The sequence below is a fragment of the Puntigrus tetrazona genome, chromosome 11 (assembly GCF_018831695.1).
Source record: "Puntigrus tetrazona isolate hp1 chromosome 11, ASM1883169v1, whole genome shotgun sequence".
Lineage (NCBI taxonomy): Eukaryota > Metazoa > Chordata > Actinopteri > Cypriniformes > Cyprinidae > Puntigrus > Puntigrus tetrazona.
The window spans coordinates 24,086,900-24,110,989 of record NC_056709.1 but is presented as its reverse complement, the minus strand read 5'-3'; the positions used below and the strand labels follow the sequence as shown (position 1 = coordinate 24,110,989).

Genomic DNA, 24,090 nt, shown 5'->3' with positions numbered 1-24,090 from the left:
ATTGTCCTCGGCAGATGTGAAAAAAAAAATTGCATTTTGTACCGCATAAAAGCCTCATCTCCATAGAAGGAAGAGAGAAGGAGAGAAAGAGAGAGACGCTGCTTTTGAGGCAGCCGGTCCAAAAAGACCAGTCTCATTACCTGAAGAAAAACCGTGCCATTAAATTGAAATTTAATTTGCAAAATTGTGTTTTAATGTAGCTATTCGCCTCCATCCTTCCAAATGTGGCTTCTGTCGCCGGCATGTCTTAAGGCAGTTTAATTGGACTAATAGAGACAGCTGTTAATAACGGGGCTTCTATTGTGTGGCTTTGGTGGTTTTTCATCAAGGCCAGACCCTCAGGACACACTGACAGAGTTTGAAGCAGATTCAGTTGGAATCAGTTAGAACTTTCAGCTTCTGCGAGCAACAAGGAGAGAGATTTGACACAACACGCACGCAAGCACATGTGCCGTATGGCTTCTCTCAGAAAGTCCCTCAAAATCCGCTCAAGTAATTCACATGCCAGTTTCGGCTTGCCAGTAACGCCATATGCATCTTCCATGTAGTCAAGAAGAGGCACGAGGAGAAAGATACAAAAAAGACAGATATACACTCCCTCACCTCATGACTAGGGCATGTGTGCGGCACTTCTCAGAGAATAGAAATACCTCATGATCGACGTCAAAAGGAAAGGTCATGTCCAAGGTCAAGGACACGGCAGCCCATATTGAGTCTGAACGGTAAGATTTACAGCTGAAGCACTATCAAACGCTCCTCTATCTTCGCATAATCAAAGGGCATTAGAGACAGAGAAGCTTCAAACGGCCTGCATTACAGAGGCAGCCCTGTAATGGTATGACAATGGAGAAGCATCTCTAGAATATTAAGGTACCGTGTGCCGGAATTCACAATGAATTCAGACACCGGCTCCAATCCCCATGTTGGCCGATGATGAGTCAGGCCCATGCGAGCAGCCTCCAATATGAGCCAATGAAGACTTGCGTCAGGCAAAGGCAGCAGATCTGGACTCAGATTTATAGTTTTCCATATCAAAAAGGGTTAGAGTGTGACTGACACCAGATCAGTGGATAGAGGTGAGTTCTATCTAAATATCCTAATATGTTTCAAAGAATTACGCTACATGATATATTAATTATACATTATTAAATACATTATGCCAATTGTATTTTTTAATTAAATGATTGTTCATAATTAAATAAAATATTAATTCATATTATTTAGAATTTATTATAAATAAATAAATAAAAAAATAAATATATATATATATATATATATATATATATATATATATATATATATATATATATATATATTTCTTTTTTTAGTACATTTTATAAACTCGTAACTGTAAACCTTTATATATAATTTAATAATTGAACACTTAAACAAACACAAATAAATGTAGGCATATTACATTTACTTATTACATTTGTATTACTCTCTGAAACAAATATTTAATATTAAAAAAAATAATAACAAAAACTAATATTACAAATATTCTATATACAGTACATTTAAAGAATAGAAATACAATGTATGTAATGTGCAGTCAAAAACTTCACTTGGACTGAAAAACGAGGAAAACTCTAGTTGAAGGTTCAAAGGTGTCCACTAGAGGGCCTAATGAGCCGGTAGAAGCGTCTTGTGTTTCTGTTCTTCAGCTGCTTGGCACATCTCATAAAGCATTTATATAGCGTTTAAAAGCATTTATATCTCTGCATTTTATATTTTGTGTTCCTAAGCGCAGAACAGTCTGAAAACCTTTAAGTATGCAGACCTATGCAGAGTATTGTAAATACTTTAAAATGCGGCTTCCGGTCTTAAAATATACTCTATACTGACAAACACATTAAAACACAGAAGTGCTAGCTGAAGTAAAGCCGGGTTGAGAAGGTCACTCGTTTCGAATCTTACGCTTTCCTTGTTTAATCATTACCGTTCATTCCCCGAGGTTTACACGCAAACCAAATGAGCCATGTATGTAATAGTGATTCAGTGGGAAAAAAGCAAGCTCTAAAAAATATATATATATTTTACTTGTGTTTGTGTGTTTGTCTTTCTTTAATGCCCGAAGGCCAAATAAAAGACCAGCACCGAAATGAGAGAAACAAGAGAAACAAGACAGACATACAACTTCAATCTGTGAAACTGGAGAGTTCTAGAAAGCTCAGTGAATAATAACAAGCATTCACTTGTATAGCCTGCAGATTTCTATCCTTGTTTTTTGTTTTTTTGTTAGCCGTATGTAGCTTCAACAGCTTTATCAATGCAACTCAAGCAACTCCTTATCAATTCCAAACCGGTAACACTGAGGTGGAAATATTCTCAGTGACATCAGGCAATTGTATACAAATGCTTTTATGTGACGGTATACAGTTTTTCACCATGAGGATCTTCTGTCTACGAGAGCACCTGTGAAGGTCTAAAATATGTATGTTGAATGGTGTGTGTGTGTCTGTGGACAGTCTGTCTACTGAAATCCGACATAAATAAAGGCAGTTTCTTTAACGTAAAGATTTCCAACCCTACTCGAGCTCTCAAAGTACAAGAGTCTTTTATAAACTCCCGTCTGCGCTTAGAAAACGCGTCCACATCACTCACATAAAGGACCGCTTTGAAATCCCCGCCCACAATTTGAATTCCGAGAACGCGATTGGCTGTGTTACTCCCCTCCTCCTCCATTTATTGGTTGGCGGCGGATCAGTAACAATGTTTAATGCACTATGAGACAGAGTCAGACAGTCAGAGAGAGAAACGCGCAGAGGAGGCAGAAGGGACACCGGCACACCACAGTGCATTTATTCCCGTTCCGTTATTGACAGCTGGTCTTAGTGACAGTAGGATTGGACTGAACACTTTCGGTTGATATGCACATTTAAACTTTGGACACTCTTGTTTTCCCCTTTTCGGTTTTTTTTGTATTAGGCACTGGACGCATTTATCACGGGGATGTCTCACCCCGCATCAATGCAGTACAAGAAGCTGTTCGCGCTGGTGATATCAACGGTTGTGGATGTATATTTTACGCTTGGGTCAAGATATCTGTCCTGAAGCGTCTCTAGTCTGAGTCGATGAGCGGAGGAGAGTCACTGCATCCTAATCAGCCTCATTGACATTACAAGCGCACTTTTGGGGAGCACTTTATTTTTCCATACAGTCTAGCAGGAGTTTTTTTTTCTTCCCCCACTCATTGGGAAGGTACATGGAGGATGTAACTCATCTTTGGTTATGGTTGTGTTTAGACTGGATATAAGGCTACAGGTAAGTCTGTGTGATGTTTCTCATCATCATCATTCTGTTCCAAAGTGTCACCCTGAAAAAAATATGAGATGACATGTCATATATGCTCCTAGAGCTGCTGGATGCGCACAGTGCCGGAGAGGATGCAACAGCTTCTTCTCGTATTTATTCAAGAAGCGCAGTATAAATAACCATCCGGGATTGTGTTTCATTTGCTCTGCTTTATGCGACTATGTAAGAATTGTATTTAACAGCCGGATTATGCCGTTTAAGAGGCTTATTTCAACGCATTTGCATTCAGGGGGTTGCCTTAAGACAGCAAGGTATAGATATGGCATCAGTTAAGCGGCTGTTTCAGGACGCAGGGACATAGGAAAAGATTTATCCGTTTTTATTTGCTCACCACCTTTTTCCATAATTGCGCGTTTGATGCGCGTAACGCTCTTCGTGCCACATGGCGCATCCTCGACGCATTGCTTAGCCTACATGTTGAAAGCAGAATAACACAAACATCCACCTGTGTTCAGCGCTAAAGCGCTCCGACGCATCTCAAGGTTGGATTGACATGCCATCCACGTCGTTCGCCAGGGAATGAGGAATTACGCATTAGAATTACGCGGTCACACTACAGAGAAAAAAAAGCGCATATGTTGAGACACGAGGTGTTTGTTAAAATCTGCATGTCAGAATCACAATCATCAAGTGCAATATTTCATGCAATAATCTGATAGAGGTTTGTTTCTTTTATTTTTATTACAGGAGAAGAGGCTGGGAAAGGCTATTTCTTTGTGGAAACTGGATTGTGATTATGCCTCCAATGCGCCTGGGCGTTCAGCAGAATATAAATTAGCTGTACAGCCCTACCGTTTGTTGTAAAAACTCAGGATAAAGAGAGCCCTGCTACAGAGGAAAGAAAGGAGCATTGAAAGGAAAAGCCCACATGATGACTTTATACATTTTTTATCATGAATTGGCATGTGTGCTCAGTAATTGAAGGTAAAAAATTGTGATATTGCCGGGAAGATCAACAGGTCGGAGGCGTAAAAGGCATCAGAAACCTAAGACACTCTCACTGAAAGGGATGCATCTTTCTGTTTTCCTTTTCCTACTTTTATGGGCGCAAGCCCTGACATTGAAAAACTTAAACTACTCAATACCTGAGGAGAAAATACAGGGCGTCATTGGAAACATTGCCAAGGATGCGGAGCTGGAACTGGGAGAGCAGGGGAAAAAATCCAACTTTAGGGTGTTGGAGAACTCCGCCCCACACCTTATTGACGTGGATCCCGAAAGTGGGCTATTATACACTAAACAGCGGATCGACAGAGAAACACTGTGCAGACAAAACACCAAGTGCCAGCTCTCTATGGAAGTGTTTGCCAACGACAAGGAGATCTGCATGATTAAAGTTGAGATACAGGACATAAATGACAACGCACCAAGCTTTCCTTCTGAACAGATTGATATCGACATATCTGAGAACGCAGCCCCAGGCACACGTTTCCCTTTGGCTGCTGCCTATGACCCTGACACTAAGGAGAACGGCCTGAAAACATATCAAATCACGCGGGATGATTATAGCATATTCTCTCTGGATGTTAAATCCAGAGGGGATGGAACCAAATTCCCTGAATTGGTCGTTCAGAGGTCTTTAGATCGAGAGGAACGTAGCCATCACACTTTAATTATAACTGCCACAGACGGAGGGGAATATCCCAAATCAGGCACAATGCAAATTAATGTAAAAGTCACTGATTCCAATGACAACAGCCCCGTGTTTGAACAGCCCTCATATGTCGTGGAGATCCCCGAGAATTCACCCCTAGGCATGGTACTGATAGATTTAAACGCTACCGATCCTGATGAAGGGATTAATGGACAAGTTACTTATTCCTTTAGCTGCTATGTTCCAGACAGGATCAAAGAGTTGTTCTCAATAGACCCCCGAACGGGTGTCATAAAGATTCAGGGTAAAATCGACTTTGAGGAGAACCCAATTATAGAGATTGATGTTCAGGCAAAGGATCAAGGCCCCAACCCAATTCCTGGCCATTGTAAAGTCACTGTTAAAGTGCTTGACAGGAATGACAACTGGCCATCGATAGGTTTCGTAGCTGTGCGTCAGGGGGCGGTTAGTGAAGCAGCAACCCCAGGGACAGTGATCGCACTCGTCAGAGTCACAGACAAAGACTCAGGCCGCAATGGGCAACTCCAATGTAGAATTTTGGGGAACGTACCTTTCAAGCTGGAGGAGAACTACGATAACTTCTACACAGTAGTGACTGACAGACCCCTGGACAGAGAGGTAAAGGACGAGTATAACATCACTATTGTGGCAAAAGACAACGGCAACCCACCCCTGAACTCAACAAAGTCTTTCACTGTTAAGATCTTAGATGAAAACGACAATGCACCACGCTTCACAAAAATGGTCTACCTTCTCCAGGTGCCTGAAAACAACATCCCAGGGGAATACCTTGGTTCTGTTCTTGCGCATGACCCAGATTTGGGCCAAAATGGTACTGTATCGTATTCCCTCCTTCCTTCAAATGTTAGCGAGGAGTCTATCACTACATATGTTAACATCAAACCCACTGACGGTGCAATTTATGCCCTGAGGAGCTTCAACTATGAACAAACCAAGTATTTCGACTTCAAGGTCCAAGCGAAGGATTCAGGTAACCCTCACCTGGAGAGCAACACCACTGTCCGTGTCAGCGTGCTGGATGTTAACGATAACATTCCTGTCATTGTCCTTCCGTTACTTCAGAATGACACTGCTGAGATCCATGTGCCTCGGAATGTGGGAGTTGGACACATTATCACCACCGTGAGAGCGGTGGACAACGATTTTGGCGAGAGCGGGCGCCTCACCTACGAGATCTCAGATGGAAACGAGGAGCACTTGTTTGAGATTGATTCGGTGACGGGTGAGGTACGGACAGCCCAGCCACTTTGGGAGGAGGTGGCACCTGTTGTGGAACTCATCATCAAGGTGACTGATCATGGCAAGCCGTCACTGTCCGCCATGGCCAAACTTATCGTCAAAGCCTACTCCGGGCCCTTACCAGAGGGTGAACCACGCATCAACGCAGAACACCATAACTGGGACATGTCGCTCCCGCTAATAGTAACCCTGAGTATCATCTCAATTATGCTCCTTGCTGCCATGATCACCATAGCAGTCAAGTGTAAACGGGAAAATAAGGAGATCCGCACATACAACTGTCGGATCGCAGAGTACACTCACCCACAACTTGGCAAGGGAAAGAAGAAGAAGATCAACAAGAATGACATCATGCTGGTGCAGAGCGAAGTGGAGGAGCGGGACACCATGAACGTGATGAACGTTGTCAGCAGTCCCTCCCTGGCCACCTCTCCCATGTACTTTGACTACCAAACTCGTTTGCCCCTCAGCTCTCCTAGGTCAGAGGTCATGTACCTCAAACCCACAGCCAACAACCTCAGTGTTCCTCAAGGGCACGTTGGCTGTCACACCAGTTTCACAGGACCTGTTACGAACACCACCGAGACGCCAGTGAACAGGATGTCAATAATACAGGTAAGAACGACAACTTATATTCTCCTTCCTTATTACCCTCCATCCCCCTCTTGTCCTGCTCTGTCTCACTAGGTCAATACATGAATGGATGAGTAGATGTGTGTGCATACAAAGCAGCTGGTGAATCACAGCGTGGGGGGGGAAGGGGATCACAACCGGTGATAATATGAAACACGAGTCGTTCTCCACCCGTTGCCAGATGCTGAAAAGCACTAAGCTATCGTTTTTTGAAATCTAGCTTTGCTCATATTGTTTCAAGTAATGCGTTAAGAGGAAATTGAGTATGGAACACAATTCTGTTCTGGAGATATTGTTTTGATGTTACCTCTGGTGTGGAGAGATTTGATGCACTGACAGGTTCAGCCCTAAAGGCTTGTTATTTCATAACGGCCGTACCATGTTGATTTGCTGCTCTTTCCTAGAATATATTTCTCACTACTATATTGCAAATGAATAGAGCTTCGATCAATATGTATTTTCCTGTGGCGCTTTGAATGTAAGGTTTCTATGCTTTGCCTCTTACAGTGACAGAATTAATGTTCTTGTTTTCTTTTTTTTTCCTTTTCTGCTATTGCTCATACGCTAGGTCCAATAAATATGTATTTTCATCCAATGTAATGCAATTTGTCCTTACCTCAAACGTTTCAATTTTCAGTCTTGGCATTGTAACATCCTTACCGTATTACTTACTCAGCAGGTTTGTCTCACCTTCGTACTCAAGAACACTGTGACAATCCTTTCTCTATTAAAGACGCCCGAACTGCTTTTCAACGAAAGAAAGAAAGAGCTTCCCCAGATTTCCTCGTTCCTTGCTAATACGTCTTTGTGTGGAGCGATTTGGTTAAGCCAGTGACAACTTATGTGTGTCTGTGCTGCTAAGCCAGTTTAAAGTCATTTGAAATCTGTCGTGTCAGATGAGGCTAAAGTCACCTCTTTAAACTCTGTACATCAGGTACGCATGCATGTGCAGCGACTGAGATTATAGCTGGAAAAAATTAATTTAGCTTTCTTTTGGTTCATGCCTTGAATCAGTTTTATATACACATTTCTTTGTAATATCTCTACTTAAGAACTTGTTTTAAATGTATGTGTGCGTGTCTGTCCTGTATTTTTACATGCTTGTTTTGCTTTTTCTCATATTTAAGGTTAAAGATTTGAACAAACCTCTAATGACTAACTCGTCCCATCCAGAGCGCATTAGCATTATCGCTCATTTTAAAAGAAAAAGTTATATGAAAGTGTTTACGGATAAGCTTGAATTTTGTATTTTAATGGTTTTCATGGATGTCTTGTCATTAACGTTCTCTAGATCTGTGTGTTTGCTGCCGCATGATTGTGTGAGCGTGTGCATTGCTATTCATCGCATCCCAGCTGCAGGTCATAGGTCAGAGTGAGGCCCATTATTCTGAGCCCTTTAATAATGAGCAGAATAACTGCAGAGGTCTCATCAAACCACAGACGCTAGCACTACAGCATAGATACATGCCCTTTTCTCTCACAACCTTCAACAAGCGAGCTCCAAGACACGTACATGCGTTTTGTGTTTACACAGATCCATACAGTACAGGATATACTCTCCATTATTTACAGCAGAAGTGTGGCGAGAGGCAGATCTGCTATCCTGTTACTGAACCCGTAAAACAATCTGGCTCTCCTCTCCCCTGGCTTGGAAAAGAGAGAGGGTGAGATTAAAAAAGAGCCATAGAAATGTGAATCCCAGTTGAGAGGTTATAAAAAATGTTAGAAATCCCTCCCATTCCAGTCCCTGTCGATCGATGTGTTCGTGTGCTGTCATCTACATCTGTCATCGAAGCTAGAGGTAGCCTGAAAGCTGAAAATAAATAGACATATAAACATATATAAACACACACACACACACACACACACACATATATATATATATATATATATATATATATATATATATATATATATATATATATATATATATATATATATATGTATGTTCCCAGTGCTTGCTACAACAGCTGCACAAGGGCATTTCAAATGCTTTTCACAGCAGCAGCGACCAGGAGCTCCTTAATGGTGTTTTATAGTAGTTGATCCAGAGGTTGAGAACAGCTGTCCATTGAAGTAATAGCCTACATCTGAAATGAAAAGAGGTTCAGGGTCAATTACAGCACCAGATCGGTCTGCTCTCTGAGAACACAACAGAATGAGAAGTGTAATTCGATTGGCCGAGAAAAGTTTCCTGGATAAAGGGATGTAATAACGCTTAATTGCACCACAGGCGTCTGGATCTATTACTTAATGGTGAATTGAGGTTTAAGAAAATCTTCGGTGGTATCCTTCCAACCTGGTAGCATGGGATTTTCTTAATTCTTTCATCTAGAGAGCATTTAATATCCACCCTTATGTCTGCAACATACTTAACGGCATATTTGAGCTAATATATAGTCATAGATTTATTTGCAGGAAAATCTCATAATTTGCTGATAAAGTGAAAATAACATCCTCTTACTTACCTCAGTTTTAGAGAGAGGAAATGTGTGTGAGGATGAGCCAGAGGCTGATACGGCTGCTGTGAGCATCATGGTCGGCGTTCACGGCTATAAAAGTGTCCCCTAGGTGGCGACAGTCTGCCTTCAGTGTCTTGCAAGCGCACAGCAAAGTGAATGAGGCTTGATTTGAATGCACATGCAGTGTTTGCCATCAAATTTTTCTGTAAGCGTGACTATAAAAGATGTTGATGTAGTGACAGCTGCTTGCAGTTTAACATCTTTTGATGCTTACATCTTTCTTTTTTTTGTTTTTATCGTAAACAGAGAGGTCAGCTGATCCGCTTAAGGTCAAACAAGTAAGGCAGGAGTAGCAATCGGGGGAGGGCAGCGGGCTTGATACACTCAAGTTGTAAAGGTCAGCGGTTGGAGGGAATATGCCAGCGGACAATAGTGATGTACCTCCAGGGATTGTCCATCTGAGCTATTCCATTAAACTCACCTCAAAACAAAAAGAGAGGAGTGGGACAACAAATCATGCTGTTGAGTAACTGCTTTGATGCGTGGACTGTAGTTGTGCTTGTGGCATAATGCTGTTGTGTGGTGCGCTGAAGTCACAGTGTTTCATAGAGATTGGGTTTCTGTCACCTTGTTTTTTGCAAAATTGAGCGATAAAAGCGTCTGTCAGGTAATCAAATTGCCGCATGAGTTCTAGATGTATTGCTTTGGGAACTGAAGCGAAATACTGTCAAATGGCAAGGCATGAGAGAGTCAATGTCTGACAATCTGTTTAGTGCCCTCTTTCTCTCTCGCGCACTGTGTGTGTGTTTTGCAGTGGGACAGCAGGAGTGAGAGCACAGTCATGCATGCTAATGGTTCTGTCCTTGCATGCTGCATTATATGGTACATTGTGTGTGTGCAGTGTGGGAGGGGTATTAGTATATGTGTGTGTGTATGTGTGTGCTTGCAAATTGAGTCATAACATTTCCCCTTGATGGCTGTTACAGCCCATTGTTTGTCCTCCAAATCTCTTCTCTTCTCTTCTCTTCTCTTCTCTTCTCTTCTCTTCTTCTGTAGTTTTGTGTACCGTGGCTTAGATCACATATTTTGAAAAGATTTTTTTCCCCCTCCCTTTAAGCTCCCTGTCTGAGAAATAGAGCGTTTGTTTACGGCTTGGAGTTAAAGACAAAAGACTGAAAGAAAGAAATAGGGATCAAGGAGAGATAATCATAAAAGTTCGGAAAGGAGTTCTTCCTCCTCTTTCGGTCCCAGCTCGTCCTTCTTTAGCTTTTGCGTATGAAATTTGTTCTTTCTTCTGCCCTTGGTGTCTTGTTCATATTTTCAGATGGTGTGTTCGCGCTGAATTATTGATAGGTGGTTTTGATATACACACGTGATCGATGTGTTCTGCAGTATACGAGGGAAATCTAAACAGCACTTGTCTGGCAGGCCTAAACGGTGCACATGAGACTCTACAGTAAATCCTGCCTTTGTTTGTTTGATTTCTCCAAGCTTTAGGCCTTCTAGAGTTGCAGGTGTTATATATATATATATATATATATATATATATATATATATATATATATATATATATTTATTTTTCTTTTACCTTTTGATCACTGTTTATGTGGCTGTTTATTGTGCGTGTGTGTGCTCTGAACTCAAACAATCCTCTGCTACATTTACTTGCTCATTAATTAATCATCAAATTTAACAGAACAAGACTAGAATGTCACAATAAACGTCTTTAATTTCTCACACCGCTTCTTGCTAACAACGGAAGTCCGTGACCACAAAACCTCACCTTCAATAAATGAATGTGTTCACATTTTGGTCATTTTTTACTTAATCCTTCATTCATATGTAATCATGTACGCTGCCCAAACTGTTTTTTTTTTTGTTTTGTTTTCATCTGCGAAGAAGCCTTGGGTTTCAAGTGCTTTGAATCCAGATTAGACGAAGGATTGAGATTAGCCCAGTTCTTCAGGAGATGAAAATCAATCCCGCGAAGCCAGAAACAACAAAAAAATCCATCCGTCTGTCCTCCCCTCCCTTCCTCCTTCACGTGGTCGCTGATTTTCTTTGGGTGCACTGAAGTGTGTCAAAACCTCAGCATGAAAAATGTAGCAGGGAGGGTGAAAAGATCTCTGTAGTTTTTTGGCACACATTTAGGCGATTAATTACCGCACAGCTGAAGTGTACAGATATGTGTATAATAGTAGAGACATTTGTTGAACTGCATGTATAATGTATGGCAATTCTGGAAATCCAAGTAATGCCATTGAATTATTTATTGAGTTGTATAGCTCTATAACCCAGCCCTGCGTGGTTTGGAACCCCAGACCCGTTTGGGAACCAGCGGGCCGAGGCCATTAATAACTCATAAACGCATTCGTAATTTTACCCCGCCCTTGTACAGTTCCGCTTGAACGATGGAATTAATCTTGAGAAAGTCATTGTGCCGGAGTCGTTGGGCTAGATTGACGACGTGCCTCTGAATGCACAGACGAATGAATGGATGGATGGATGAGTGAACGATACATATGGTCTGGAGAAACGAACGGATATGAGAGGCTGTCGGATTTCTTCCTATCCTTCTTTGTGACCAAATACATCTTATGTCAGTGAATTTGGAGCCAGAGAGACTGCTATAGTTTACAGTGCTGATGTTTCATATTTTATTTAACTGTATGGCCCAGACGACATTCAGAAAATAAACTTAACTTCAATCTAAATATAGTTATAGCTATTATTAATGTTCCATAGTCATTTCCGTCACGTCTCAAATAGCATAACAGCTTTTGCGCTGGAAATGACTATAAAACTGTATCATCGCACTTTTTTGCATAATTTGATAAAATTACAGCTTGATTGGAAACGACAATATTCTCTCCTAAACAAGTGCATTATCTTTGGAGAACATTTTTAGGATTTATTTGCTTTGGTAAAAATGATGCCACAGCTGTGGGACAGTTTTTGACACATTTAGAAATGATCTTCTCATAAATATTGAAATGGTTTATGATTATTTCAGTCTTTGTTTAGATAATCATCATTTTAAACATTTAATAATTCATATTTTCATGATGGATTTCCATATTTGAAAACTGAAAGCACGTCTGGGACAAGAGCGGTGCTGATCTAAGAGAGTATAGCACGGATCATTTTAGATGCTTATGTTAGTTAATGTGTCATTTTTGCAAAGCGCAGAAGGCAAATAATGCTCTTACGGAGCAGGGGTTATTTAATTACTTAAGCTCTAAAACCTGTTTGTTCTGAATGTGAAAAGGAGAAATATTCCGGAGTTATAAGACCACAAGAATTGACCCTCAAGGGGGAAAAAAAACACTGAGGCACTTAAACTAATTTGCTTGGTCGACTCAGAGAAGGACATAGTAGAGTAGAACTTTTTTGAGAAATTGAACATCAAAACTCTTGGTGTTTGTTTAAATTATACCTGCAACAAAATGTTCTTTTTTCTATTGATTTCACAGTAAACACCAGTGTTTCTCGTTCCTTGTCCACAAGGACATTGCACGGTGGGGTGTTTGGGAAACAAGTCCCAGTTACTCCCTGTCAATATTTGTTCTGGCTCCTCCACACGAACAGTACTGGCTAAAGCTAGCCTTGCTAACGCTTGAGGGCATTGGCGTTGGAGTTGCTGTCAAAGGTTTGGTTGCTTATGTGCTTGTTTGTTTTGGATAGTGGGATAAGCTAACCCTGATGAACATGGTTTAGATTGTGTCAGTGGTGTCGGGCAGAGTGACGCCCACATTTCAGATGGCTTATGGTTGTGTGTACACTTCTCTCTCTCTTTTTCTCCGGCACCAATTGCCAGCTAGCCTTTTTAGCCATGTGGCGCTTAGTTTTTGAGACCAGACACTCAATAAGACAACTGCTCTTTAATTAGAAACGAAAACATCATCTGCATGTTTAAACGATGCAGAGGCTAAGCCAGAAATCTGCTAGGTTACACGTGTCAAATGGCTGACCTCTGCCCTTGGTCCTTCCTACTGAATGCTTTAGCAACTTGTAAATAGTTAATGCTAGCTGTGTGAACAGTGTGGCTCCTAAACACAAAGCCAAAATCAAATTACAAGACCAGAATGAAGGCCAAGACAGGAAAACGAATAATGGAACAAGGGCTAGGACTAGAAGTTATTTTCTGGATTTAATGAATGAAATGAAATCTCACACATCGGCAGATAGTGAAAGACTACATTCACAAAGTAACAGAATAGGTCTGTTAGATCTAATTTAGAGTGTTTTTCGCTTTACACTGTTTTTTTTTTCTTTTGTACTACGTAGCACTGCTTTTTTGCATCTTGCAAATGAATTTCATTTTTTAAAGGTGACAAGTCAAGTTAAATTAAGTTTAGATAAAAAAAAAATCGTATTAATGAAATAATTGTAAAAAGACATTGAGATTTTAAGATGCGCCATCTTTGATACTTCAGTTGCTGTGGTAATAGGCGTTCATATTTATAGCTATTATAAAAACTTTGGCTATTCTGTTTAATTGACTAATAACTGTGTTGATCAATCATAAAGTCATATTAAAAGTTCCTTTGTACGAACATTAATTTATTATTAAACAAGTTTGTGTGCACAGTGTTTGCATAAAACACGCCCCAAACCATCTCCATATAAGGTCCTCTTCCCTAGTCTGTTACCACTCTCAGCAAACATATGTTGCATATGTGGTTTCAGTTGTCCTACAATTTAAAGTATAATTTTAATATGATAGTTATTGATAAATTATTTGTTCTTGAAAGCATTTGCGATCAGAATTCACTCACAAATGTGTTCATGCTCTGTGATTAAGAGCCAATATTCAAACCACAACTACTGTAAGCTGTTATATTAACAGGCAAACCACAAGACGCGACTGTTAGTAATTGCGGTTGTCGATTCCAAAATTTCTAGCCAAAGAAAACAGCAGCAACTTCTGCAAATTCTGCTCTTAATCAATGCGAACAGATCGTTTTCTCTGTGTCTTCACAGCAAAAACACACACAGCTGTCTGTTGCGGTATGTTTGGCCATGGGGAAGCCAGTCCTCGCAGCTCTCTGCTGCGTCCTTTCTCTATGTGGCAGAAATCGTGGAGCATTGTTCAATCGCAAGCTGTGCTTTCAAGCACCATCTCTCCTTTTATTATTTGCAGATTGCGTCAGTTCCCCTGCAGGGCCACTCTAGACCCTGAAGGGTTCTTGGTATACCTCCCATGGGGCTGCTTCTGCTAAGCTGTTTAAATGGCAGTATCCACTTAAGGTCGCGTTTGTTTGCTTTCCTTTATTTATTAATTTTTTTCATCAAAGACAAAGTTCGTACATCAGCATTAAAATTCACAAAGCACACATCTGGGAATTCACATGTATAAGGTAACGATAAAAACGGCGTCTTGTTTCAATGTCAAACGATGTGGAACATCTTTTATTTAGCGTTGGCAGTTGTCCAATCAACATATCTTTTTTTTTTTTTTTTTTTTCGTTCGACAGATGTGTTCTTATGTACGTTTTTCACACTGGGAATTGTGGTCTTTTGTTTTTTGTTTTTTTTTTTCTCTCTGGGAAGTAAAGAGAGATCTGATTACCACTTCCTAACGGTCTCTTTTTTTTCTCGCATCATGTCGTTTTTCGATTTGCGGAACTCTTTGTAAATATCCAACAGACGTGTTGCTGGTTGCAACGTCCTGATGCCATTAATGTTGTCAAAGAAAATAGTAATTAAAGAATTCCCGCTAGCATAAACAGTAAATTTGCACAGTTCTTGTCCGCCTCAGGGTGATGTTCGAACAAGTTCTTCATACTCTTCTCGTCTCTTATTCCTCACGCTTTAGTGAAATACCTAAAGATAGCTCCTGGCTTCGGGCCTGTCTTTCCAGTGAGGTGTTGTGCGCAGGAAGATGGCTCTCTTTCGAGATATCGGATTGCCATGTGACAGGGCCGGCTGGTAACATAAACCCCGCATCTGTGGCCCGGTCAAGTTTAATGAGTGAGCTTGTCAGCACTCATGTTTTGTACACAGTCTTATCTGTCTACAGTTACATCTTTTCACCTGCACTGATGGGCTGAGGGCTGTCAGCTCTCAAAGAAAATGGCTGGCAGTTTTTATGGGGCTCTTATTTCTGTTTGTTTTTCTTAATCCTAGTAAATAGAGTGGGAAAATGCTTGACTTGCAAAAACCTTCTATTTGTTTATGGTTCTTCTCTTCTGTGTATTTGTTTTTGTGAGACAAATGTCCTTTTCTGTATGCTTGACTTCAATAATGCGGCATTTCAGGCAGAGACATACAGGAAGACATATGTACGGTGACAGGTGACACTGCTCATGGGAAAATGAATGGGAGAAACCGTAATGCTTATTATGGTGGCTGTAGAAACGTAGGAAAGTTTGCTTTTCCTTAAAAAAATGTCCAATTGTGAGATTTTACTTTATTTAATTTGCTGTTATTATTATTATATACTATTATTAATATTGTCATTACTATTCCTATTATTTAACTGTGATTTGTCAGATTTTATTTGCTAATAGTGAAAATTAAATCTTAAAATTTTGGTTTCAATCCTCATTCAAGGAGGAAGTTGTACTATTTTATTATAATTGTTTTATTTTATAATTTTACTGTTTATGCAGCAATAAGGTTAATCATTAGTGTGTATATATGTATATATATATATGTATATATATATATATATATATATATATATATATATATATATATATATATATATATCAGTTACATTTTATTTTATTTAGTTGTCAATTATATATGAAAGTGCACAACTTCAACTAGAACCTCTTGAACAGATACCATTAATTTTTTCATTGTTTAATTCAAACGGCATAGAAATAGCATAAGATGTTGGCATATTATGAAACATTGATTTTTACAGAGAAGTCAAAAATCAGGCAGATAATGTTTATCGTTCATCAGTTTAATACAGTAGACAAAGGCAAGGTTTCTGAGAGTAGATTGTAAATCAATGCCTCACTCAAGTATCTGTATTGTATCACAGCCCTTAAACACCAGAATGTATAGCTATCCAATTATATTTGCAAAAACAGTATATCAAAACATGCTCACGTTACAAGCACATAACAAAATTAATGCGCCTTGAAAGACGCACCATCAGTCCGTCATTCTTGGCGCCCTTTTAAAGTTAGATCAATCCACAGTCTCTGCACGATTGATTGATTCAAAGAGTGAGAGGTTCATAACTGCCCGGTCCAGTCGGAGGGTTGTTTTCTAAAAGACGACTAACACACTCGGAGCTGATAATTGCAGCCTCGCTTTCTCGTACATGCTCTCTCTATGCTCTTGTCATTTCACATCAGAGGTGCAATGGCTCATGTCACTGACGACCAAATCCAAATTTCTGATGATTAGATTATCCTGTCACCATAGCAATCTTCACACCTTTCCGTCAATTGATTTGTTAATAAATGAAGTGGTGCTCTCGAAATCCGTTGCCTCTATTCTGAGCCGGATCTAAGGTCAGTGAATATGCAGGGCTTAGAGATGTGAATGCCTTTCGGGCTGTATGTTTTTAAAGGTGTATTTCACCCTTGGTGAAAAAAATAAAAAAAGATCACCCAAAAAATGAAAATTCTCTCAGAATTTAGTCACATTTATGACATTGATTCTTTTGTGAAACACAGAGGATATTCCAGTTAACCTAACTGACTTGAAAGGACAAAAAGGTAAAACTATTCTAAAATATAATGTAATAAACTAAAATATATATGCTCATATCTTAATAAAAGAGGTTTCCAATAACCACAGATGTCCTGGCCTGTCCTAAAGATTTTTATCTCGTTCTTCAAACACATCTATATATTTTTATGTCTGTATGGATAGAATATTTGATCGTAAAAAAAGCTAACAGGTTTAATTCCTTCGGTGTTGTCTGCAGAACATAACACCGCATGATAATTTATACAAGCTTCAATAATGATATTGTAATTTATGCCGATAGTCAAAAGTCTGCCTTGTCTTAATTACAGAACATAATTGCAGCCCTAAATGGATTTAATAGTCACAAAAATGATCAGACATGAAAACGACTGGAGACAAGTTGTGAAAAGAAGATGAATTCAGGACAGAATCCCACCCTTATCACCACCATTCCGAGGAATCCGAGGCAGGAGTCTGTATTTTCAAAACAAACAAAAAGGTATAGCGAAGCCAAAGCAGAGGTCACTTTCAAAAAAAAAAAAAAAAAAGAACTCTTATGGAATTATATTCAGAACTGTTGGGAAGGTAGAAGGAATAGTCAATCATTCCTCTTTTTATGAAGAAAAGATTGGAGGGCAGGAAGGAGAGAGAAATCTATTGACTCAGACCCTCAATCTTCAGTTTGAAGGTGGAAATTTAAGCGCGTTTGAAGGCAAGGTCGGCTGAGTTTATAGCTTTAGATTATGCAATTGTTTCTTCAGGGGTTTGCTGATTAATTCCATACTCTGGCTGACAGGTTCTTAATGCACAGCGGACAGGGCTGCTGCGGGACGTTCTGACAGCATTGCATTAAGAAAACCTCGCTTTTCTCAATTTATACGCGCGCATAAAGAGAGATGCACGTAGCTGACCCTGAGAGAAATGGAAATGGAGAGAGAACGAGTCACCTTGGAGTGAAAGACAATTGTTCTGAGAGTTGCCACAACTGTAATGCGCGCAGGCTTTTATGTGTGAACGGGTGTGTGTGTGTGTGTGTGTGTGTGTGTGTGTGTTTGTGTTTGTGTGTGGGGCATCTCTTTCTGGAGTTGTTTGGAGAGTCTAGCAGCTTAACAATGCTTTCTTTCATTACTATATTGAATCATATTATATATTTAACTTTGGGCCGTGCTTATGAATTGTTTATCATCTCCCCGTGACCTAAATTCAAGAGTCAGTTGGCAACATTTTAATCTTTATCAAAGCATTTCGGATTGCAGAGGAAGGCTGCCGCGCTAATGAATGGAGTCTGGTCTCAGGGCTTCTGGGTTCTACGCCGGGCTCATGGGAACCACTTTACGTGATCATTGCTCTGGTATAGATTATATCATGTGTTTGTAAGGGGAAAAAAAAGTGTTTGTGTTGAAGTGGTATGCTGTAAACTAATTTGGGAAGAGATCTGAAACTCATTTGCTTTGCTTGTTTCCAAAATGCTCCGGGAGTGGATATGTTTAACCGCCCTCCTTTCATTATGCATTGCAAAACGCTCTGGCTAGTTCGGTGTTTTGTAATTAGTGCTGCTTGCTCCAGGGCTCATGTTATCATTCATGCTTGGGGATTTGAACAGACACCCAACCATGAGAACTGCATCTCGGCGTGAACGTGACCACCTAAAACCCTAGCAGTCACCCTAGCAACCGTCTGAATATTACTGTACCGAAAAAACACTTGCAACCGGTTTGAAATGTGTCAGCAACTTTTGCAAGCATCTGGTTCTATCTTTGTGGCAGAATGTAATTTGCAAGTTTAAGTGTATAAGTAAAAAATAAAACAACGAAAAAAGAGGTCAGCAGCAACACACAGTCTCTTGTTTCTCATTTCCATCTGCTGCTAATGAATATTTTGTTGTTCAACGGGAGCCTTCAGGAGATGCTGAGAGGTGGACCTGCTTCTTCTGCTCCGCTTTAAGGTCTGTGCTGGACATAACGTACTCCGAATTGAGTGCGCTTCGGTTTTTAAACCACCTTGTTATTTTCAACATTTTAAAAGCGATTTCACACGCCGGCCTGACGGTCTGTGGAGATTGTTCCTGCGTGATGGCGGGAAGCGGTTTGGCGTGAAACAGCCTCTATTTTGAGAAAGCGTGTGAACTGCTGTGTTAGGAATTTCAGGGAGAAGGGGAGGAGGAAAGCGATATTTCATTCCCCGAGGCTGTACATGTCACAGATGCGGTTCAGTGATACCAACACAAACAGTCCATGGACATCCCGTTTTAAACTTCTCATCTTCTTTGAAGAAAAAAATAAATAAAGCTTCCATTAACAATATCTGTGCTCATCGGAAAAGCATGCTCATATGATCGCATGTACTCATCACTGCTCATTGATGCATTAGTGTTTTCAGCGTTCAGACCACTGAGAGGGCTGCACATAAATAATCCATCGTTTGTTCTGCAGAGATCAGGTTCATTCGTTCATTCATATCGGACTTTGCGATAAGTGCATCAGTTACTCATTACACTCATACATTTAAAATCACTGTTTCTAAATGGATCCTTCGCATTCTGATACATTTTTAAATGTGTACTGTATAAAAAAATTATATATATATATATCGCATTGCACAAAAATGCAGTACAAATACATATATTATGAAAACAAAAACTTATTTTAGATGTTATTAATAATTCTACATACATAAATGGACAAAAGACAAAAAATAGGTTTAACCAAAAAAACTATGTTTTTATTGATCATTTATAACATTTTTGGTTGAAATTAATTGCAGTTTATCTTTTTTTTTTCTGAGAAAAAAATAAACATCACACATTTTCCCTGATTTACTAAATTTACCCACTAAAATGACATTTAGCTTAACAACCTTGTCAGGCAAATTTACAGCAAATAAACAATTTATGACGCATTTTACTAATCAGTTGTAAATTTGCCACTATCCTATGTTTTGCCCATTTGATAATTAACCTATTTAAAAACCAATTAAATTTAATATGCTTCCTTACACTTTTATATATTTTTATATAAGTCAGAATAAGCACGTTATTTAAATTTTGTCATAAATATAACAAAGAATACCAAACCAAATTTTGTTAATTTCCAAAAATATATTTAAACCTTAAAATTAGACACTTTACTTACATTTAATGGGCCTTCTGTGAGCTTTATTGAATTTCTTTTGATGCGGACATTTTATCATCTTTGATATGTATATACACAGTCCACAATAAATATTTTTACATCGTAAAATCTGGATCCTGGAGCAAAACCAGCTGAGAACTGCTCATTTCGACAGTTTCCACGCACGCCCATGACAAGTGGCCAAACGCAGCATGTCTTGCACGACCCCTGGGGGTGGCTTAGGTAAAGCTGATGATAGCCTCAGCTCCCAAATCACTAACAGGTGGTCCAGGACTAGGCTGCGCTCACCGTCTGCAAACCGCATAGGGTGTTTTTCTAAGGAAAGATTAAGAGGTCTTTGACCTGCTGCACACTAGTTTTAACACCTTCTTTAGCAGAGTTAACCCTATTGGTGGGTGTTCTAAGTCTATTGGCCGACGGGTTATCGTGCTTAAATAGGGTTAGCCTGGCGTGCCCGTTATCTGTTTTACGTTTGAAAGACGACCAAGTGTCGTTACCTCAGCTCAACTCCAGATCCAACTTCCAGCGCGCTCCCACACGCAACCTCTCAGATACTTATCCAGCGATAATTTAATCTCCTGCGTCGAGGCCGGAGAATCCCGACCACAGCTCCATTTAAGTTCCCAGCTCCTGCCTTTTAACAGCGAGCAGATAGGACCGATATCGAGGGCCGACGTCTAGTTGGATGTGTTTTGTGGTTTGGCTTGAAATTTTCGAAAGGCCTCCGTTACGTAAAATGGAAAAACTAATAATGGCGGCTCCAGCAACATGGAGAATCGCTTTGTGCACTTCTCACCAACATGGGCTGTAAAAGTTTGATGTACAAGTTGAGCACTTGTAAGGCTTAGGTTACAGTTTGTCTCTCAATCTCGCTTTCTTGTCATGCCTCATTGTCTTTAATGAGGGGATATGTTTGGGATGAAGCAGGTTGATATAGCTAGCTGCTAAGAAGCTTGGGAAGATTTGAGTGTATTGATTTTCCGGTTCTAACACTGTTGTCTTCACCTTGCGCTTCTTAACGCTCAAATTCTTCTGTGCTATATTTACCTTCCTTGCCTTCGTGACATGTTTAATTTCTTTGCAATTTTTGTTGTAGGTCATGCATTACATTTAGGGAATTTATTTTTAAGATGATTTAGATTATCAAAAACATGAATGTAAAATAAATGTTATGGAAATGTTATGCTTTTATGTGTGAAATGTTCAGAGCAGATGAAATGTCTTCTTCATTTTAAAATAATGTTAGCGGTAACAAATCCTCATTTGCACAAAATTTTATACTGAGCAAAAAGAAAAAAAAACCTTCTACATAACACATATGTATGTGTGTGTGTGTGTGTGTGTGTGTGTGTCTGTGTAATAAAATAATACAGAGAATAGCAAGGTTATGTAATACATATCTTACATAATTGTATGTATTAGCACATTCACTGAGCGCAGCGACATATTACATTACATAGCCCTATGTAAGAAAAACATCAGAAAATATGTATATATATTATGTATTGTATTTATGTATTGATTATAAATTTATACAACCTTTGAAACAACAAGAACAATTGAGCATTGAATAGCCAATGTAAAGGCTGCTAAGCACAGCATTTTGTTGATTTTTAAAAGTATGTCGATGTTTATGAATGTAAGAGGACGCAGTGGACCAGACCTTTGGCATGTGTATGAGATTGTTTGTTTTTAAAGTGCTTTAAAAGCTTTGTGCTCTTCTGAGAGGTGTCCTCAGGGAGGTCTGGACCACCAGTGGAGGAGAATCAGGAGGAATGCAGGAGTCTTTTGTGTGAGGCTCTGGGCTTTCAGGAGCGACCTCGGATGATTAACAAATCAATTACACGCCGCTGCATTCGGTAACAGAGAGACATGTGCCGTAGCTCTGTATCCTCAGCATGAAGCCGTGCCAATTCGAAACACCCCGCACTCTGACCGACCCCTGACGGCACTGCTCCAGCCGTGAACCCAACGGGTGACCTTATCCAATGAGAGTGAGCAGATTGCACATGTGTTTGTTTGTCTTCACATTCAATGAAGCAGAAGTGTGCTTGACATTTCCAAAGCAGTACCTCAAAGCCGCCAGCAGAAACTTTTAACACCCTTTCGCTCAAGAAACACGTTGGCGTTATGCACCGAGAAACGCTCGTAATTAGCGAGCAGTCCATTTGTGGATGGTTCTGTTTCTAATATACTTGCATTATCTCTTGCAGTATCGTGTTTGCGTTTTTAGAAACCACTTATCCTTTTTCCAAACTACAGGGTTCAGATAAGGATTAACTGTCACGCTGTTTGATGCTAACTGTCTCATCCGGGGTTCTCTTCCATGTAACACCTTTTTGAAATTCTAATTAGTCCCACACACTTCACCCAAACGAAATCAAATTATGTGGGAGATTTCTGCGGAAGTAAAACATGCAGTGCAACGTGGGAAGTGAGGTTGTTAAGCTGTCGGTGAAATCGCAGGGCACATTTTGGCCGAACCGCAGGGCTCACTACTTGAAAGGGAATAATACAGGAACAAGAGGTGCACATCTTTGAACAAATTAGTTTTGAACAAGGTTTTTTTTTCTCCTCACAAATTTTCCCATCTTTGATCAAAATGAATTATATATATATATATATATATATATATATATATATATATATATATATATATATATATATATATATATATATATATATATATATATATATTTTTTTTTTTTTTTTTTTTTCATTTGTTGCTCTCTTTCCCTCTGTTTTCATGACCCATCTAGGGGTATATGTGTGACTTTTATTTATATTATAACATGGTCTTTATTGTGTCTTTATTCTAACTGTCTGTCTGTCTATCTGCTTACCTAAACAAAAGTGAAGCAATTTCTTAACACTTAAGCACATTATTTTTTGGAAAGAATATTATACTTAAATGTAGATATTCTTACAACTGGAAAAGCCACTGATTTCTTAGAATGACCCCCAAGCCCTTTGCTCTCTCTTTCACAGGTCTTGCTCCCTTAATCCTCAGAATGGTTAAACCATCCACATTTCAATGCAGAGAGGTTATTCCTTGTATCACACCTCTAATGTGCTTAACTGGAAAGCCAAGCCTCTCTCTCTCTCTCTCTCTCTCTCTCTCTCTCTCTCTCTCTCTCTCTCTCTCTCTCTCTCTCTCTCTCTCTCTCTTTCAAGCTCTCATTCTCACTCTGTCCCTCTATGCTTGACCGTCTGCCTCAGGTCTCACCCTGGTGTCTGAAGTGTCATAGAGGGTCTGAGCATGAAAAATTACACAGTAAAAGCCTTTTTTATATATCATAATGAGCTTAAGAAATGTATTTTCCACTTCACTTGTTTTAAGAACTACGACCAGAGCTTTAAGGACGGGTTGAATGTCAGAAAGCCTTTTGCCTTTTTGCATTCAACAAACCTGAGAGGCTTTAATAATGCAAAACACAAGTTTTGAAATGTGAATATATAAATGTGTGTGTGTGTGTGTGTATACATTTTTACTGTACTTGAACCAGAAAAGGACAGCCGCCATCTTTTACTGTCTTTTCTGTTAACATACTTAGTTATGGGATTATGTTCTGCTGTTTCCAAAGAGAATATTGGGTCTTATCTGGTCTGTATGACAGTTGCCACGGGCTGCATCTGTGTCTGCCGGACACAGAGAGTTGAGAGATAGAAACAGGACTGCCCTGAAGCGCTTATAATCCCAGCCGGGATTACTCTAATCTCCCTCTATTCATTTTTGAAATCAGGATTTGTGAAAAGAAATGGTGACTAGATGTGGTTATTGCCACTAAGATACACTGTGGCTTAAATATGCATAAGGGCTTCTTTTGTGGCTCAGATCGCTTGATCTGTAGTTGCGATGAGCGCTGGAATTGGAAATCACAGTAATTGCTCTCAGAAAGGATTTCATGTATTCAAGACACAAAAGAACAGACATGTAAAAAATGTAATGCAGATCTGTGTTCAGATTTTAGCATTAATTATTCTTATTCAAGCATTAAAATAGCATTTAGCATTAAAA

At 39.6% G+C, this 24,090-nt stretch overlaps 1 protein-coding gene across 1 annotated transcript in view; it reads left to right on the top strand.

The window, feature by feature from the left end:
• The first annotated feature begins 2,742 nt into the window (after window positions 1-2,742).
• The window catches only part of pcdh17 (protocadherin 17), a 65,464-nt gene continuing 44,116 nt past the window's right edge, over window positions 2,743-24,090 (top strand). The window contains exons 1-2 of the mRNA XM_043252612.1: window positions 2,743-3,264; window positions 4,003-6,805. Of these exons, the coding sequence (XP_043108547.1) occupies window positions 4,325-6,805 (2,481 nt within the window). The 5' untranslated portion in view covers window positions 2,743-3,264; window positions 4,003-4,324. The remainder of the gene's footprint in view (window positions 3,265-4,002; window positions 6,806-24,090) is intronic.